This window comes from Haliotis rubra, unplaced genomic scaffold (assembly GCF_003918875.1).
Source record: "Haliotis rubra isolate DU_JTF1 unplaced genomic scaffold, ASM391887v1 Scf584, whole genome shotgun sequence".
Classification (NCBI taxonomy): domain Eukaryota; kingdom Metazoa; phylum Mollusca; class Gastropoda; order Lepetellida; family Haliotidae; genus Haliotis; species Haliotis rubra.
The window spans coordinates 34804-52164 of NW_025767284.1; the positions used below are offsets into that span (position 1 = coordinate 34804).

The 17361-nt window shown below is 42.4% G+C and overlaps 1 protein-coding gene across 1 annotated transcript; it reads right to left on the reverse strand.

Annotated features, from left to right (window-relative positions):
- Positions 1-572: 572 nt before the first annotated feature.
- On the reverse strand, positions 573-5419 carry LOC124254823 (cholinesterase 2-like). The gene is made up of 4 exons (XM_046688668.1): positions 4314-5419; positions 3330-3496; positions 1185-1241; positions 573-667 (listed from the first exon to the last, which is right to left on the reverse strand). Exons 1-4 carry the CDS (start codon positions 5417-5419, stop codon positions 573-575), a joined length of 1425 nt encoding a protein of 474 aa, XP_046544624.1.
- Between the last annotated feature and the right edge of the window lie 11942 nt (positions 5420-17361).

The window sequence follows — 17361 nt, forward strand, 5'->3', positions numbered from 1 at the left end:
GTAGGGAGGGAGGGGGTAGGTAGGTGTGTGGGTGGACAGGTAGGGAGGGAGGGGGTAGGTAGGTAGGTGTGTGGGTGTGTGGATGGACAGGTAGGGAGGGAGGGGGGTAGGTAGGTAGGTGTGTGGGTGTGTGGATGGATAGGTAGGGAGGGAGGGGTAGGTAGGTGTGTGGGTGGACAGGTAGGGAGGGATGGGGTAGGTAGGTAGGTAGGTGTGTGGGTGTGTGGATGGATAGGGAGGGTGGATAGGTAGGTGTGTGGGGTGTGTGGATGGACAGGTAGGGAGGGAGGGTAGGTAGGTAGGGGAGGTGTGTGGGTGTATGGATGGATATCATCCGTCAGTGTGTGGGTGTGTAATGGATAGGTAGGGAGGGATGTATATTAATTATGATGAATATCATCCGTCAGTACCTGCTAACAAGCAGTCAAGAGCGCATTCATCATTCTGAATTTGAAAGAATGAGATATTAAGAATTAGATTTCGATGCAAATTGTCCGACCTATTAAGAAATAAAGGAAGAAAGGGTTGGTCCGCTATATTCCAAGATTGGTATATCTATATCGGCGACGTCCTCAGTAGAAGAGGCTGAACTCCGTGGGGAATGTCTTCAAAATGGTACAGTTCACGGCACTGTTGTTCCCATGGTTACGTGTGGCCAGGAACACAGCTGGCGGAGTACAACATATGAAACCACCATGTGCACAACGTTGTAGTCAAATGCTCAGTAGTTGCGTTGGATACGCATCATTCGTCATCATACGTCATCATACGTCATCATTCGTCATCATACGTCATCATTCGTCATCATACGTCATCATACGTCATCATACGCAAGTGAACTGTACCAAGAAGCATAATCGGTTTCGTTCGAATTGTATATATTCAAGAATCCCTATCCCTCCTCCAAAATTTGAATAAAAAAAGAAAAAAAACATAGGCCAAAACAATTCCCAAACAAAAACACAGCACATAAACGCACACACACTCACATGCGCGTACGCACGTCGCATGGAAGGAACCGCCAAACAACTATGTATTGGCTCTCTAACCATATGAGTACAAGGTTTCTACATTTTGTGCTAGCTGCCTCTCTGTTCGCAACTAATTATATACTTGTGCTGCTATCCACACAACTAATAACGCGGTCGTCAGAACTGTGTGGGCGTGTGTCGGCCTGGTGTCACCGTTCACAGGACCGATGCACGGCTCACTGGTTGTGTCGGCCTTAGACTCACGTTGCTCTGTGGAGGAAATAAATACATGGTCAATAAACAAACATTCTAATTTAACTTAGTATGTAACACGAGTTCTGATTGGTCAGTGCTATGAATTTCCGACCGTACAATCAGCATATACGGTCGCAGTTTGGAAACCGATTCACCAAAACCTTTGTATGTATCCCTACACTATTGGGGTAACGCTGTTTTTCAGGGCATTGTGATCGGGTCAAATAACTCCCCTATCACTCTTAATTGTATGTTGAAACAACTTACTCGCAACGGACTGTTGACCCAACACTGTTAGATCATGAAACAAGATTTATGACGTCATTATGGAGCGTGACATCACCTGCTGTGACGTCATTTGACAACAGAACTGATCATGCCCCGCCGTTGAGGAATCAGCGGGCCATTTGCAGCGGCCCGCTCATTTCTGATAACTAGAGGGCGGTTTCATGATAATTCCGTCTATATTAGCTATAACACTATGATTTATTCATCATTGTCAGATTTAGTCAGTGTGCACATAATAAACGTGTTGAAATTTGAAATGGAGCTACTTTTTCTGGCGATGGTGTAAGTTCAAGGAGTGATATGATTAACCTTTGACCTAGAGGAACTTTGACCTGGTTTAAATAATGAATTTCCTTTACGAAAAAACACAGCGTAAAACGAGCAGAATAAGAATGGGCATATCTGTACTGTGTTTGACGAATTGGGGAGCCGGTATAACGGTAAATCTGCGGCTATATAACCACCGGTATACGTCCCCAAACACAGTACAGTTATCCCCTAAGTAGACAGGTGACACCGAAAATACACACATGGTATAGTTAATAAACAAGTCGGATAAAACACATTAGTGGATTCAAGTGAAATGAGGTTTTTGTCGCCTTCTGGATTATTGCACTCATAAAGTGACTTGCATGTACGGATGTGTATATAGTAAACACTATTGCTGGTTCTATAGGGCGCGCCGCCCCGAGATACCTTGCCGTAGTCTATTTGTTTGTTTTGTTGTTCCAGATATTGTGGATTAAAGCATGTCGTGATCGTGCTGTGTTGTTGCTCTGGGGATATCAACGGACATCTACTAGAATGTATGGCTCTACACCCAACCATTTTGAGGCGATTTCGGACGGTTCTATTTGACAAACGACGAGGTGGAAGAGACTTTGTTTATGCATGCCATCGTATCTGATTTGCGGTTATGGATGCTTATAATGCCAGTCACACGATAGTTTGGTCGACAACCACAAACCAATTTAATAGTGCAGTAAAAACTGAGCAGACATGTGGGATAAGGCGGTTTACGAAGCTTTATTAAAGGGAGATAAATCTGGACAGCTTAGGTGACTGACGGGCCATCGATTATATGAAGACAGATCTCGAGCTACAGGCTTGCTTGTTTGATCCTTGTTTAACGCCACACTGAGCAATATTCCATTAGTAACGGACAATTGTAACCCGAGTCTGTACCAGACAATCCAGTGACGGGCATCATGAGCACAGGTCTGCGTATCAACAAAGTGGGTGAGCATGACCACCCGAACCTGTTAGTCTCCCAATACAAGACAGAATGGTTGCTGAAAAATACGCTAACCCATATCAAAACGGTCAAAGAATGCATGCAAACCTAAACAGACCGTAAAAGAGCACCTTAAATATAACTGATTTTAGCTAACCTAATTAGTAACTGTGAGGATGAATGCGAGGGTGAGCAAGTGAGTCAGTATGATTTTATGTTATCTTCCAGCAATATTCCGACCCCAAAACACGTCGTCACTTTACGCTACGTCATGTTATTCGATCGTAAGTTTTGAAGGCAATAGGTGAAATGTTTTTTATACATCTGCGCGCAGTAAAAGGATGCTCATGACCCGGCTCCGTCTCCTGTACATGACTTGCGTGAGCATGATCTCCAGAAATGCAGAAACACATTATATTTTAGAAGAATATTTCTCGGAGACACTCTCAGAGATTTTCTCTAATCCTACTGTGATGAATGACCAACCCGTCGTATGTCCGTAATATGTAAGTTGTTTCAAATCTGCGTCCTGATGTGTCCGACGTCCTCTTTTGCACAAATACGTGAGAAGACAAGCTTACCCAGGGACGCCACCAGAGGCACTGTCTGGTAGAGACACACACACTGTCTGCGCCGCAATCCCTGGCCGGTTGCTAGGTTACTGCCTACGTCCAGCTGTAGGAAGCGCTCGCGCAGATTATCAAAGCGAGGCCACTGGGTGAGACTGCTGGTTTCGCCATTTGGATCCCTTAAATTGAAAATGATATTTCACGTGATCATTACACACCAGCAAAAGAGTGAGTGAGTGAATCAAGTTTTACGCAAACATCCAGCAATATCACAGCCGGGGACACCAGAAATGGACTTCACACAATTTACCCATGTGGGGAATCGAACCCGGGTCTTCGGCGTGAACACTGTGAAATAGCTGACAAAACATATTACTAGGGAGAACACCCGCATTTCTAGAAAATTGTAAATTGTTATTTGCTAACACACTCATTAATACACCAGACCGCCTGTAAATATTCCAAACTGGGAGAATCAGAGCGATTTTGGCGTATCATCATGAGATTCTGGCAGCTCTAAACGGAAAAAAAATCTGCTTAAAAATGTTGTTGCCAATTGTTCCACTAGATCCATATTACGGCCTCGAAGAATACCTGAACGTCGCTGAAAGAAGCATTCATAAAGTCTAAACCATACATTAATTACTATTAACTCGTGAAGATTCGGGGTAGAATTGGTCTTCAGCAACTGATGTTTGTTGTAAGAGGCAACTGACGGGATCGGGTGGATATATCCGCTGACTTCGTTGACGAGTAGATGGATGTTCATGCTGTTGAACACTGGGTTGTCTGGTTCAGACTCGAATATTTGGTTTGGTGACAATTTGCCTGCATCCCAATTTGCCAACAGTGAAAGTGAAGGGAATGTCGGACACCCCTTTTGCATAAATAAGTCTAATTACCTGTACAGACCGCCGTCATATAGCTGGAATATTGCGTAGAGCTGCGCAAATGCATACACGCACGCACACAATAATACGAAATTTTCTTACATACCCGAATTTTGCGAAGTTGGTCCAATATGACATCATAACCCGGCTTAACGTCTTCTCATCGCCTGTAAAGGTCAAGTTCACGTTCGGGTCTAGGGCGTGACCCCAAACTAAGGGCAGCTCCCCTCCATGCTTGACCCCCATCCAGTTGGGCTCCTTGGCTGACAGCAGTCTGTGGTTGAATGAGTACATATATGTTGGATTTGACCTTGCCAGGAACCCAGCAAATCTTGTTACGGGACACTTGAAGCTGTAGTCGCCAAGGACGTTGTCAGCTATGTTCACGTAGTCCCGCTCAGACTCAACGCGAGACAGCACGTACTCTTGATAAAGAGTCTCGACGGTCGCGTTCGACCCACCCTGTATCTTTCCCTGAGCTTCAAGGTTAGACATGAACTCTTCTTTCGTAATGGTGAGGTTATTCCGCCACTTAAACACGGAGGGAAGTCCATAGTACAGAAAAAGCGCGCCCTCATTCTGAGTGACACCCAATAGAACACTGGCGTTTTTCGCTGCTCCCTTTTCCAAGATGGCGAGCGGTCTTTCTGGGAGGAATGTACCGTCCACGACCGGTCCAAACGCAACGTTGGCTCCTTGGACCAAGCCGTTCTGTAGTATAATCAGAGACTCAGGTTTCTGTTCATTGAGACACTCATATATTTCCGCATTTGTATGCATGGAGCTGCAGTTTGCCTTTTTAGCTATTGCAATCGCATTTGTTTTGGCTTCTTTGTCCGCGAGAAGGTCCCATGACGTTAATGGTGACCCGCTTTGTATGATTGCTGACGTGAAGAATGGTTGAGAGAGGGGAGATAATAAATGATGGCTCACCGATCCCGCACCAGCGCTTTGTCCAAATAAGGTAATCCTGTTGGAATCTCCGCCGAAGTTCTGAATGTTCTCGTGCACCCATTTAATGGCAAGTGTCTGATCCATGAGACCCATGTTCCCCGGGACGGTGTTGGCGTCGAGGTACAGGAAGCCCAGCACACCAACACGGTAGTTGACGGTAACAACAACGACATCGTTGACGGAGGCGAGAATCTTTCCATCAAACATCGGGGCGTTAATGGAGCCGCTTGTGAATGCTCCGCCGTAGAGATACACCATTACAGCCTTCGGGGTACTGTGTGGGTTGGGTGGGGGAGCGAAGATGTTGAGATAGAGGCAGTCTTCGTTAACCAACGGCGGTATCTGTTCCAGAGGGTTAGGTTTATGTGGTATATATTGAAAACAAGAAGCTTTTTGTGTGGTCGCGTTTTTCACTTCCGGGTACCAAGGGTCTGCAGGAACCGGATGTTTAAACCGCAGGGTGTTAATTGGTGGTTTGGCGAATGGTATTCCAAGAAATACGTGAACGTTTTTCCCTAGAACTGTGGTTGTTTGCCCTCTGACCTGTCCGAGTGTTGAGTTGACAATCTGGGCGTGTACTGTGGGTATACAGCACAGGAGTAAAAGTCTCCAGAATCCGACATCCATCTTCACAACTGCAAAGAAACAACAACATTTCGGATAATTTTTACGGTTAATAAATTGCCGTGACAAAAGGTTTAAGAATCCCCTTTGAACCAGCAAAATATAACACAGACAAGTCTAAAATATGCAATGATACAATAAATCACAATACAGATTTCTAGTACAATACGATTGAGTCACAAATCTAAAGTTTTGAGTCACAAATATAAAATATCAACTCACCACGAGCCTTTGTAAATACAGTGCGATCACATATTCTAAATGAAGCTTGTTTACAAATAAGATCAGTCAGGCACGAAGTGTCGGGGTCAGACTATGTTGACGAAGGCAAACAACGATGGTAGGCAACTCCAGTGACATGAAACGTCCCGTGTAATTCCGTGTGTCAGTCCTTGTGTCAGTCCTTGTGTCGCACCACACAACAGCCAGCCTTTATATATACTCGCACAGATTCTAGAACTTTCCAGCAAAGCATAGATGTATCATTAACCACTTATATCTTTCTCGATATCGCTTGGAGACTCCGCGACATGACGATGTCAACACTTAAACATCCGGTCAAGGGAGGTAACTCTGGGGCGCCATCCCAAAAGACGTGCCGCTAAAAATACTATTGCCATTGAACATATATGACGTGAAATGTGACCCACAACCAACACCCAACACTTTAAACATTGTGACTCATAATTATTATCACCTAACCAATGTTATTACAAATTACAAAAAACACTCTCGTAACATAATGAACTGATGACATATTTCCGGTGCGGAAGCCTTTTAGGGCCATTATTCTTGAAAATGTGTTGATATGCCAGCTTTCATTTCAAGCTGACATTTAATGTTTTGTAGGTTGAACTTTGTAGATACTAAGTCGAAATTCATTGCTTCATACTCATTAAACATTTGATATAATCGATTGAAAAAAAAGCATCGGAGGGATTCTGTACCTTGGTGTAGACTCTTCATTAAAAATACACTAATTCGATTTAGCACAATTTAAGTAAATCAAGTTATGGTCAGCGCCGGACAGACTATTGGTAACTGTACATAACTGTACGTCATTTGTTTCTATGACGTCACTAACTATCGCGTTTATGACGTCATTTATATCATAATCAACCGTCCCTTCATTCTGTTGCCTTGCAAGCAACAGCGACAAGGACACATGCCTCCAACTTGAAAGGCGGCATTGGGCCACCGGCTTGTAAAAGGTCCGAAGGCTAGTAGGACGGGGACAGTCGACGGAGCTCAAAAGGAAGCTGGACGCAGGGCCACCGAGTGTAGGGAAAAGGGGGTCACTAAGGCGAAAAAAATACTCGGCATCAAGGGGGTTAACATGGAGGCCTACGGGATTGTGCATTGTGGAACCGTACGTAAGTTTATAAATGCGATGTCTTTAGTTAAATAGTGGTCGGACAATTGAACTGAAATTACGTGCGTAGAGCAGAGATGATTTCAAATTTGATTGTCAAATTTTACAAAGATCCGTCCTAAACTCACTTCATGAAAATTATTTATGCTTCCCCACCGCCCCACCTGATATCTGAACAGCATAAGTAAACTATATATATGGAATGGGTTTGTGAGCTTATATACGCTCAATTTTAATACTGACTCGAAAATGATTTTCCTCTATGACGTCAACGACGACAGAGAGGTCGTGCCCGTATAGAGATAATGGGGCATAACTGCGCTATGCTTAACAGTAGGTCATTGTAGCTCAGATCACTTGGAGAGAATATGTTGTGGATTCGGACGCTATATTTTCGTTTTGTTTTGTTCAAGGTGAACCAAACTATTCCAATACAAAGATTCCCAATGTGACCGGATTCGTTTTGGTAGTATCACAAATCATGAAAAAAGGTGACATCGTATTACATGAGACAGCACAGAATAGCAATTTGCATGTCCCTATCCAATAAGTAAATTAGTTCTTAGATTCCCTTCTTCTTCTGTTTGATGTATTTTGACTAATTTTGCATGATTATTAACAGAGGACTAGACATGAAATTACTGAAAGAAATACATTATATTTAACGCCACGACAGGTGAACAGTTAGTATTTTGTCAAGTCACCATGGGCAGCAATTATGCTGTTAATCACTGGATTGTTTGCTCCAGACTGGATTATTTACAGACCGCCGCCATACAGCTGGACTATTGCTTAGTGCCACGTTTAACACCAACCAACCAACCAACCAAACACTGGTAACAGGGAAGCCACATTAGACATAACATACACAAACCAGCACTTTACTAATGCAGAAATTTGTTAATCCGCACAAATTCAATGGTAACATAATCGCCCGGATTAACGAAGGTGGTATATACATATATTTGCTGGGTGCAATGAACACAGGTGAGATGTGTCTGCACAACGTGGTATAGTCATGGCAACTGATACAAAGAGGCATGATTACCTGTAACAATCACGGGATATTAACCTTCTCTTATCTCCTTAAAAGTGCGAGCAAACAATGACCTCGTCTGACCTCTCACATGAAAGGTCACAGCAGACCGGGTCAGTAGGGTGCCGTAGTTCACAGTGGGCCCGAATACTATATTTTGGAAAAGGACTGGTGTTTTAGACACGATCTGTTTTTCAAGTTAATGCGTTGTCTCAAACTTGGATGTGGTGAACTTACGATTGTTTCGAATTAAAAGTATTACTTATATCCATCAAATTCTGTGTCGAATCTCTGATACCTCTGTGAACTTAAATATCCCCTCTCGCTCCGACACGTCAGAGTTTGCCTGGACTAACAGTTTGTTTATGTCAGACCCAATTTTAATCATAGACAATCAAGCTTACCTCGGTAAATAATTACCCCTACATTATTTTAGTTGATGCACCCCCAAATACACTTTTCCCCTAACCCGTGCCTTTCACCCATTATATTGGTCACAACCCACCCCCTTAATATCAAACAGTCGCATTATATTTTAAGTTTAAACGCACACACAAAGTACCCACACCCCCACCCCACACACACCCCCACCTCACACACACAACCACCCCACACACCAAACACGCCCACACACATACACCACCTCCACCACCACCCCTCTTTCTGTTGCCTGTTGAGGCTGGAGATGGGAAAGTCATAAAGTACGGATGACCTAAAATCAAGTAATGGCTGTTATTGTTTCTTATCATGGCCCCCTCTCTCTTCTCGTGAGACCCGTGAAGACGTGTAGAGCCGGGTTAGAATTGACCTTCAGGAACCCATGCTTGTCGCATGAGGCGACTAACGGGATCGGGTGGTCAGGCTCGCTGACACATGTCCATTCTCAGGTTGATCACTGGATTGTCTAGTTCAGACTGGATCATTTACAGACCGTGGCCATATAGCTGGAATATTGCTGGGTGCGGCGTAAAACTAAACTCACTCAGTCACTGCGATGCCGTGAATATCGGTCAGTATGTACAGACGGCAGACAGTTGCATAACCGATGGAGTATCTGTTATCTCATGGTATCCTACAGGCGTTCAAAGTGCGCTACAACATACTGCCAGTCACTTGAATATCACAGGGACAATGCATGATGAAGGAGGAGGTAAATCCTCCCAACCACTGTTTTCATTATGACAATGAAGCTGACGGCGATACAGGTTCCGTCTGACGGTAATCACTATTTCACCGACGTGACGTCTTTATCTTCAACTTTTTTTTTCTTCTTTTTAAAAAAAATAGTTTTTATTGTACCCAAGAGTGCACAATTATACAACAATTCACATTTCCAGAGTCTATCACACAGAATTCAAGAATATATACCAGTAGTGAGTCTAAGTTTCTTGCTGAGTTGGAATATAGATAGCCATTTTTTGTCATGATTCTGAAGGCTGTTATTTTTAATTGCAGTGAACCTTTCTACATTAAAAATGTCTCTCAAAACAACTAAAAGTTTTGAAGCTTTGGAGCATGTTGTTTAATCCCACATAAAAGGATAAATTTTTCGCAGATAAGATAATATGATTCAATAATCTATCAACGTATAATGTTAAAAACCAAACAAGGTATTTTGTTATTTCAATTGTGTTCTCAGTTATTTATGATTGTTCATCCAAACTTCAAGTTTGTTCCAGAATGTTTGTGTTTCTCTACATCCCCAATAAACATGACAAATACTCTGATTCAGCTCATTACAAAAACAGCAAATTAGATTGGCAACACGTTTCATTTTAAACAACTCTGTTTTTAGTGTAGATAATGCCATGTAAAAACTTGAATTGGAAATCAAGTAGCTTGACATCTTTCAAACCATATTTGTAAGTCAAAGAATCCTATTCCAGTCAAAAGTATCATTAGCAAAAGACGCTTGCCATTTAAGACACACATAAGGTAACTCTTCATTAGAGTGATTAAGTGAGTTTAGTTTTCCGCCGCACTCAGCAATATTCCAGCTATATGTGGGGTTTGTAAATAATCGAGCCTGGACCAGACAATCCAGTGATCAACAGCATGAGCATCGATCTGCACCGATGGGAACCGATGACATGTGTCAACCAAGTCAGCGAGCCTGACCACCCGATCCCGTTAGTCGCCTCTTACGACAAGCATGGGTTACTGAAGGCCAATATTCTAACCCAAACCTTCACGGGTCACTCTTCATTAGAAATCAAGGCACCATAAAAAATTCAGAGCCTGTGCATGGTTTTAGTAAATTCAAATGGCATTCAGTTATGAGTAAGTCTCATAAACTGGGATATTTCTAGAGTGTCTGATGGTATATTTTCAAAAATCAGACGTCACGTTTCTTTATGACATTGCATTCAACATGCGGCGACGGCGGGTAGCCAGCCTATGTTTGAAAGTAGATTTAGGTTTAGTTTCCTCAATCTCACGTCTTTGGTAATAAACAGAATATCATATTCGTTCCCATATCATACTATATTTACGACCTAATCGTGCCTAAATATCTGTAAATCCCTCGCTCCCGCTCGGGAAATACCAACATTTAGGCACTCGTGTGGTAAACCTGGTATGACATGGGCACTCCTATAATATCCTGTATTTAATACCTTAAATTACTAGTACCTTCAACTTGTCAAAGGATTAAAAACCAGTTCCTTAATTGTAAGAATTCCTTTGTTTGCCCAGTTTTTATTGTAATGTGTTAGTTTTTTTTGCAATTATGGTTAAACCATAGTGGCTGGGCTAGGATTTCGTAAATATCTCCAGAATTCACATGACGTGTTTTTACAATATTTGTTCAATGTGAGTTACTTGATCAACATTTGCACCAGATTGTAAAATGACATCAAAAGCAATATAACAGGGGTTTTCAGTGGTTGTTCTACAATATGGTCACAGATTGGCAAGTTTCAATGCTTCACAAAACGTTGCAGTGTCAGTCATCCTAATCCACCATCTTTGTATATCCTTTTCAAATTGTCCACTGTTTTCACTATGGTAATGAAACTGACAGCGACACATGTTCCGTCTGATGGTAATCACTGTTTCACCGACGTGACGTCTTTATCTTCAACTTTGTCTGCTACTACACCGACTACACTCGTGGGGCGGTGAGCTGCAAGTTGTTAAATCGTTCAAACCTTGGTACTGGTGCCATTTCGCTATAATCGGCATAAAACCATACTCACTCACTCACTCACCGACTCAAGACGGTGGACGCAAGACACGTTTGCTCTTTCTTGTAGTAGCTAAAGTGCTGCGACCAACAGTGCCGAGTTCCCCCTCTTGGTGTTTCCATAGATTTACCAATGTTTCTAGGTTTGGAAGCACCATGTGCACGTGGTTGTTGTAAACATCTTTGACCTGCTTAGCTTCGGGTGTCCTCACACATTTAGGCTCACATTAGCGGAATACTCCCCAAATAAAATCTTCACTTACATACTTTTTACCACTCTCACCACCACAGATTTCAGAGTATTACTACCACAACAACAAAAACAATAAATACCACTACTACTACACCCACAACACAGTAACAACTACTACCACGACGACAACCGCTACCACAGTCACCGACACACTGATTGGCTAATCCACCCACTCTCTTACACGGTCTTTTTCTCACATAATGTCGAATATTGTCCGTGATCTTGTCTCGGTTTAACAGGTTTCTGAACAACGAATATTTCTATGCAATGTTCACAGGGGTTATGAATGGAGTTGAATTTGGAGTTTCTTGGCTGTCGTCGTGTATAACAGAAGTCAGTTTCTTTGTACCCGTTGTTGAAATGTCCATGCACGTTATATACATTGTCCTTTTTAACGTAGAAGACATTCGTCGCCATGTTACGCAATGTTACACCCGTTTGACAACGCGATCGTAGCTCTAACACAATCGTTGGTCAATGTTAAAGTTACGATATGGGTAGCGTAGCGATCACTTTTGTGAAACCACTCATGGATTCAATGACACTTCCTCGTGCTACATGACAAAAGAACAAATGTTCTGATTTGAAAATAATGCTTTGAATACCGAACATAGGTCCGAAACAATAAAGTGTTAAACCTGGCAACTGCCAATCGATTTGGAAAAAAAGAATGAAGCATACAACCATATAGAGTATAAGTTCTTGTTTCCATTGAGCGACGTTTCGGGGTAGATTCTAGCAACGCTATCAAATATAGTATGATATGGGCAAGAATATAATATTATGTTTATTACCGAAGACGTGTCATTGAGGAAACTACACCTAAATCTGGTTTCAAACATAGGCTGGCTACCCCCGTCGCCGCATGTTGAATACAACGTCATCAAGTGCCCTATGCCGAAAAAGTCGATTTATGCAATGAACAAGACGTTGCCATCCATGACGTCGTATGCTTCATTACTCACTCACCTATCACCAACGCCTATTAAACAGTTGAAAACAGTCTGCAAACCAGTGGAAAGGTAAGGTCACAATTATACCACCCGTATCAATGTCATTACCATTGAATAACAATTATAAAAAAAAAAAAAAATTGATTTCTTACCTGAGAGAAAAATGCGAGTATCTTCAGTGAAGTGGAGAGCTGTGAAACTGGTGTATGTGTCCACGGGGTTGCCACCGTTATCTGTGACACTGTGTCACGCTGCTGTGTGTCACAAAGGACATTAGGTTTATGTTTGTGTTACTGATAACGACTTGGAGAAGTCACAAGTGCCGATCAGTGATTTACAGGTAAGGTGGATGGAGAGGGAGGTATGTAACGGTGGGTGGGGGTAGAGAGGGGTGGATGGAGAGGGAGGTATGTGATGGTGGGTGGGTGCAGAGATGGGTGAGTGAGCGAGTTTATTGCTTATCACGGCGGGGGACACCAGAAATGGGCTTCACACACTGTACACACTTGGGTCTTCGTCGTGACGAGCAAACAGTTCACCCACTAGGTTACCCCACCGCCCCCCTGGAAGGAGTAGATAATGGATGGGAGGAGATGGAGGCAGAGTTGGGCGGGTGGAGCAAAGAGGACAGTAAAGGGATGGGAACATTAAGAGGCATGTAGAGAGAAAAACATGGGTCCAGAAGTACCCGGACTCAGATAGAGGATGGGGATAGAATGGGAGTGGGCATGGAGTCGACGGGGCGGTGGGGTAGCCTAATGGTTACAGCGTTCGCTCGTCACCCTGAAGACCTGGGTTCGATTCCCCACATGGGTACAATGTGTGAAGCCCATTTATGGCGTCCCCTCCGTGATATTGCTGGAATATTGCTAAAAGCGGCGTAAAACCACACTCAGTCAGTGATTCGACTATTCTCCCTCACTCACTCACCCACCCACTCACTCACCCATCGACTCACTCACTCATTCACTCACTCGCTCACTCGCCCACTCATCTGGACCTGGATATTGGATTCCTCATATCAAGTCAAGTCAAGTCAAGTATTTTTATTCCGTATGTAGGCCACAGGCCCATATACAACATACATACATTTGTTTACAAATATAGATACACTTTAAAGGGCATACATATCAATAATACACGTGTTATTTGTTCAAATAGATTTCTTGTCAGTATAAATATAATATTTAATATAAACATATATACACACCTTTATAAACATTTAAAATGGAAAAATGTGTGGTTTAAAGAAAATTTATTGGAGTTTTATTGCTCTGATTTTATACGCATGAAAGATATATTCACACAAATTTCTTAAAAGTGTTTCATTATTTGTTGATAACAGGGACTTAAATTTATAGTAGTTTGGTTGTTTCTGATATACATATGGTAAGTATTTTAATCAAAGGGAGTTATATTCAGTACATATAAAAATAAAAGGATACTCATCTTCCACACCCAGCTTATACAATGGACAATTACGTTCTGCAACCTCAACATTTAACCATCTTCTCTCAGTATACTTTAACCTTAATAACCCACATCTAAATTTGATCAAAATATTTCGAAACGTTTTGTCCAAGATACATGATAAATATATTTCTGGAGTTAACAGACTTTTAAATTCTCTGTAAATACGGTATCGTGAACTGTTATTCAATGTACAATTCCATGATTGAAAAAAACCAACGCCTAGAACGGAAGTGATAAATACACTTTGGGAACAGAAAGAAAACAAGATTACAACTGAGTTCAAGGATAAAGTGAAGTGTTTGAAGATAAGCTCCTTGTCGATGGAAGGTCACTTGAAGGGGTGCGTTTAACCTTGGCCACGGAGAAGGAGCCCCATGTTACACCTGGTCAGAGACAAATATTGGGGGAGATAAGCGTTCAGATTAAAGGTGAGTTATGGAGGATAGGCTGGATTGCAACAGACTACAGGTCACACGTCCTGATAGTGAGACTCATGTGGTTCTGAGTATATGTGGCCTCTATTTGTCATACAGTGTGTTCCTCGGTGTTTGATTGCAATATTCTGGGTGAAAGAGGTCACTTCGATTGTGAAACAGTTGGCATGCTAACCACAACCAAAGTATGCATGCCTGTCACTGTAGTATACTAGCCACATAAAGAAACTGTGCACACGGAAAATGCCTTCATAATTGGAATACAACACTGCAAAGACGAAATGATGTAGACACTTTATAAGCTGAAGTATCGGACCACAAGAAAATGTCAAAAGAACATGAACAATATCCGTAATGGTGACGTCAGAAGTTCAAAATCGAGTAGGGGGTCACACGACGAAGTCACAAAATCAATAACGGGTATGACCACCGTGTGCGTGAAGCACAGCAGTGCATCGAAGACGCATAGAGGCTACCAAATGAACATTGAAGGCCTGGGGAATGGTCTGGGGCGTGGTCAGTGCTGTCTGGAACCTGTATTTGAGATGAGTCACCCGAATCCACCTATCCTGTCTTGGCGTCGTTATGTCGGGAACGCCCAGAACATGGGTGGTCGGCGACGTCATTACTGTTTCCCTAACGCCTGACCCTTGCAGATATCGTGCTACGATGGCATTGGAAATGTGCTGCCACCTGTTGTTGGCTCATTCCATTGCTCGAACCATTCCAATGGCTTCATGACGTTGAGCAGATGTTTTTCTTGGCATGATGTGCATGTGACTTCTCATGTGGATTTGTGAACTTTTGAATGGCCAAAGATCAAGCTTTCGACAGTGACAGAGTTTCACATGTTGTGTGCAGCGGTACAGGCTGCACGTGCAGTAACACATTGCAAAGCCATAGGCCACCGTCAATGACGTCACGTCGCCTGGCACGTGCATGAGCGTTTGATTGTCTCCAATACTTGCTATGTTCACAAATGTATTTATGTATAAATACGCTGTGGGCCTATATTTATATTTTCTGTGTGCACAGTTTCTTTATGTGGCCAGTATATAAGGGAGTGTGAATAGTTATGGTATTTAAGTGAAAATGTTTGTCCCTTCAGTATCGTATCACGTTAGTATTGCAAACGTTTGCTTGCTTACCAGTGCTAATGTGTGCATACATATTTACACTTACATATTTACGTTTGCACTAAACATGCATGCGTACCAGTGTTTATTTTTCTGTGTGCTGTGAGGTTGTTCCCGGTATTTGGACAGCATCGCATAAACGCAACCATCATCAACAATAGCGTGCGCCTGCACTTGGACTCATAAACTGGGATGTGTGATTGTTTCTCAATTGTATTCAGTCTCGTCTTTGTCTTCGTCAAGTAAACGTCTCTTATTTGTACATCTGTGTTGCGTGTTATGTGGGCCTGAAGACCTTACAATGGTGGCAGAGGTGGGATAGTGTGGACACATGGAAGGACTTTGAAGGAAGTGCAAATTTCATCGAACTGTAACGTGAGTTTGTCCCATTTTGCCATTTTGACCTTGTGGTTGAACTGTTTCGTCTTCTGTGTGAATGACATTGAACATTTAAGCAAGAATACTCAGAGTCTTGATTCCATCATGGCTGAAGGTGGTACAAGTCAGAACATTCTGGCGATATCAAGCATTCCAAAATTCCTCTGTTTGATCCGAAACGGTCAACTTTTGCGAACTTTATTGAAAATGTGTATGAAGTGAAAGCTTGGGGCCTAAACTGGAACTCTGATAAAAAGTTACGTGGCTTAGCTTTAGTACTTCCTGCAGGGTTTTGCTCACGAGTATTCAACGATATTTCGGATGAAAACAAAACTGATTATGCAAGTGTGAAAGCCGCTTTGATTAAGGACCTTGATGGAATCCAAGAGCGTACTCAAACTGCTGCTAGGGAGTTCAGAGACATGTGTCAAAAACCCCATGAATCCATTGATGATTTCGCTCACCGTCTTCAGGTCAAGGTTGATGAAGCATACCCCTCATTCGCAAAAACAAACAAAAATGAACTCTGTGCTCAAAGATTGTTTGATGGCTTGTCAAGTAAGAAATTGAGAGAACAACTCAACATTGACATTTGTCAACAATCTAAATCTCCCAAATTTGATGGTCTTGTAGGCCTGGCTAGACGTCTTGCGGGTTCTCTGTGTGAGGACAGTGATAAGTCTGTGTTTCTTATCAAGTGCAATTTTTGCAAGAAGCCAGGTCATAAAGAGCGACGGTGTTTCAAAAGAAACGTGATTTAGGTTCATCAAATAGTCGTGGCAAAGTTTTGATCCGTAAAGTCAGCAGCTGAATGTCGTGATACAGAGTCGAGTGATATGACAAAGTACAGAAACATTCGGTGTTACAACTGTCGAAAATATGGACATATTGCGACTAAATGTCCAGATAAATCACATGTACATTGTTTCTTCAGACACCAACAGTAACTTTCCCTCAAAATTCACCAACCACACAAATCCGCCTTGGTTGCGAGTCTTTCGCTGCAATCATAGATAGTGGAGCTAGCGTCTCGTGCATAAGTGTGTCTTTGCGGGGCTTTTCCAAATGGTGTTTGTCTTGAAGAGACAAAATCTAAATTAACTGATCTGTCAGGTTCTTTGTGCGTTATCGGTGTGTTCGATACAACTATACAGATCAGTGGTGAAATCCATGATTGTAGATTCCATGTGTTAGATGTTCGTGATGACCATTTGTTGCTAGGATGGGACTTTATGTGTAGGTTTGAGGAAATAGTCATCAAGCCAAAGGAATAGTCAGCGGACTTTAGACATCTAGTTACTGATGAAAGTGTACACAGGGTTCATATTGCTGAAAGTACTACTATTCCACCAAGAAG

What these genes read in the sequence shown, in the direction of transcription:
- LOC124254823 (XM_046688668.1), bottom strand. Translation starts at nt 5,419, where the DNA reads ATGGTGTATCTCTACGGCGGAGCATTCACAAGCGGCTCCATTAACGCC. An exon ending in GCCTCTGGTGGCGTCCCTGG is followed by an intron (nt 1,242 to 3,329) that starts GTAAGCTTGTCT and finishes TTTCCTCCACAG; the next exon opens with AGCAACGTGAGTCTAAGGCC. An exon ending in GTGCATCGGTCCTGTGAACG is followed by an intron (nt 668 to 1,184) that starts GTGACACCAGGC and finishes GTACTCCGCCAG; the next exon opens with CTGTGTTCCTGGCCACACGT.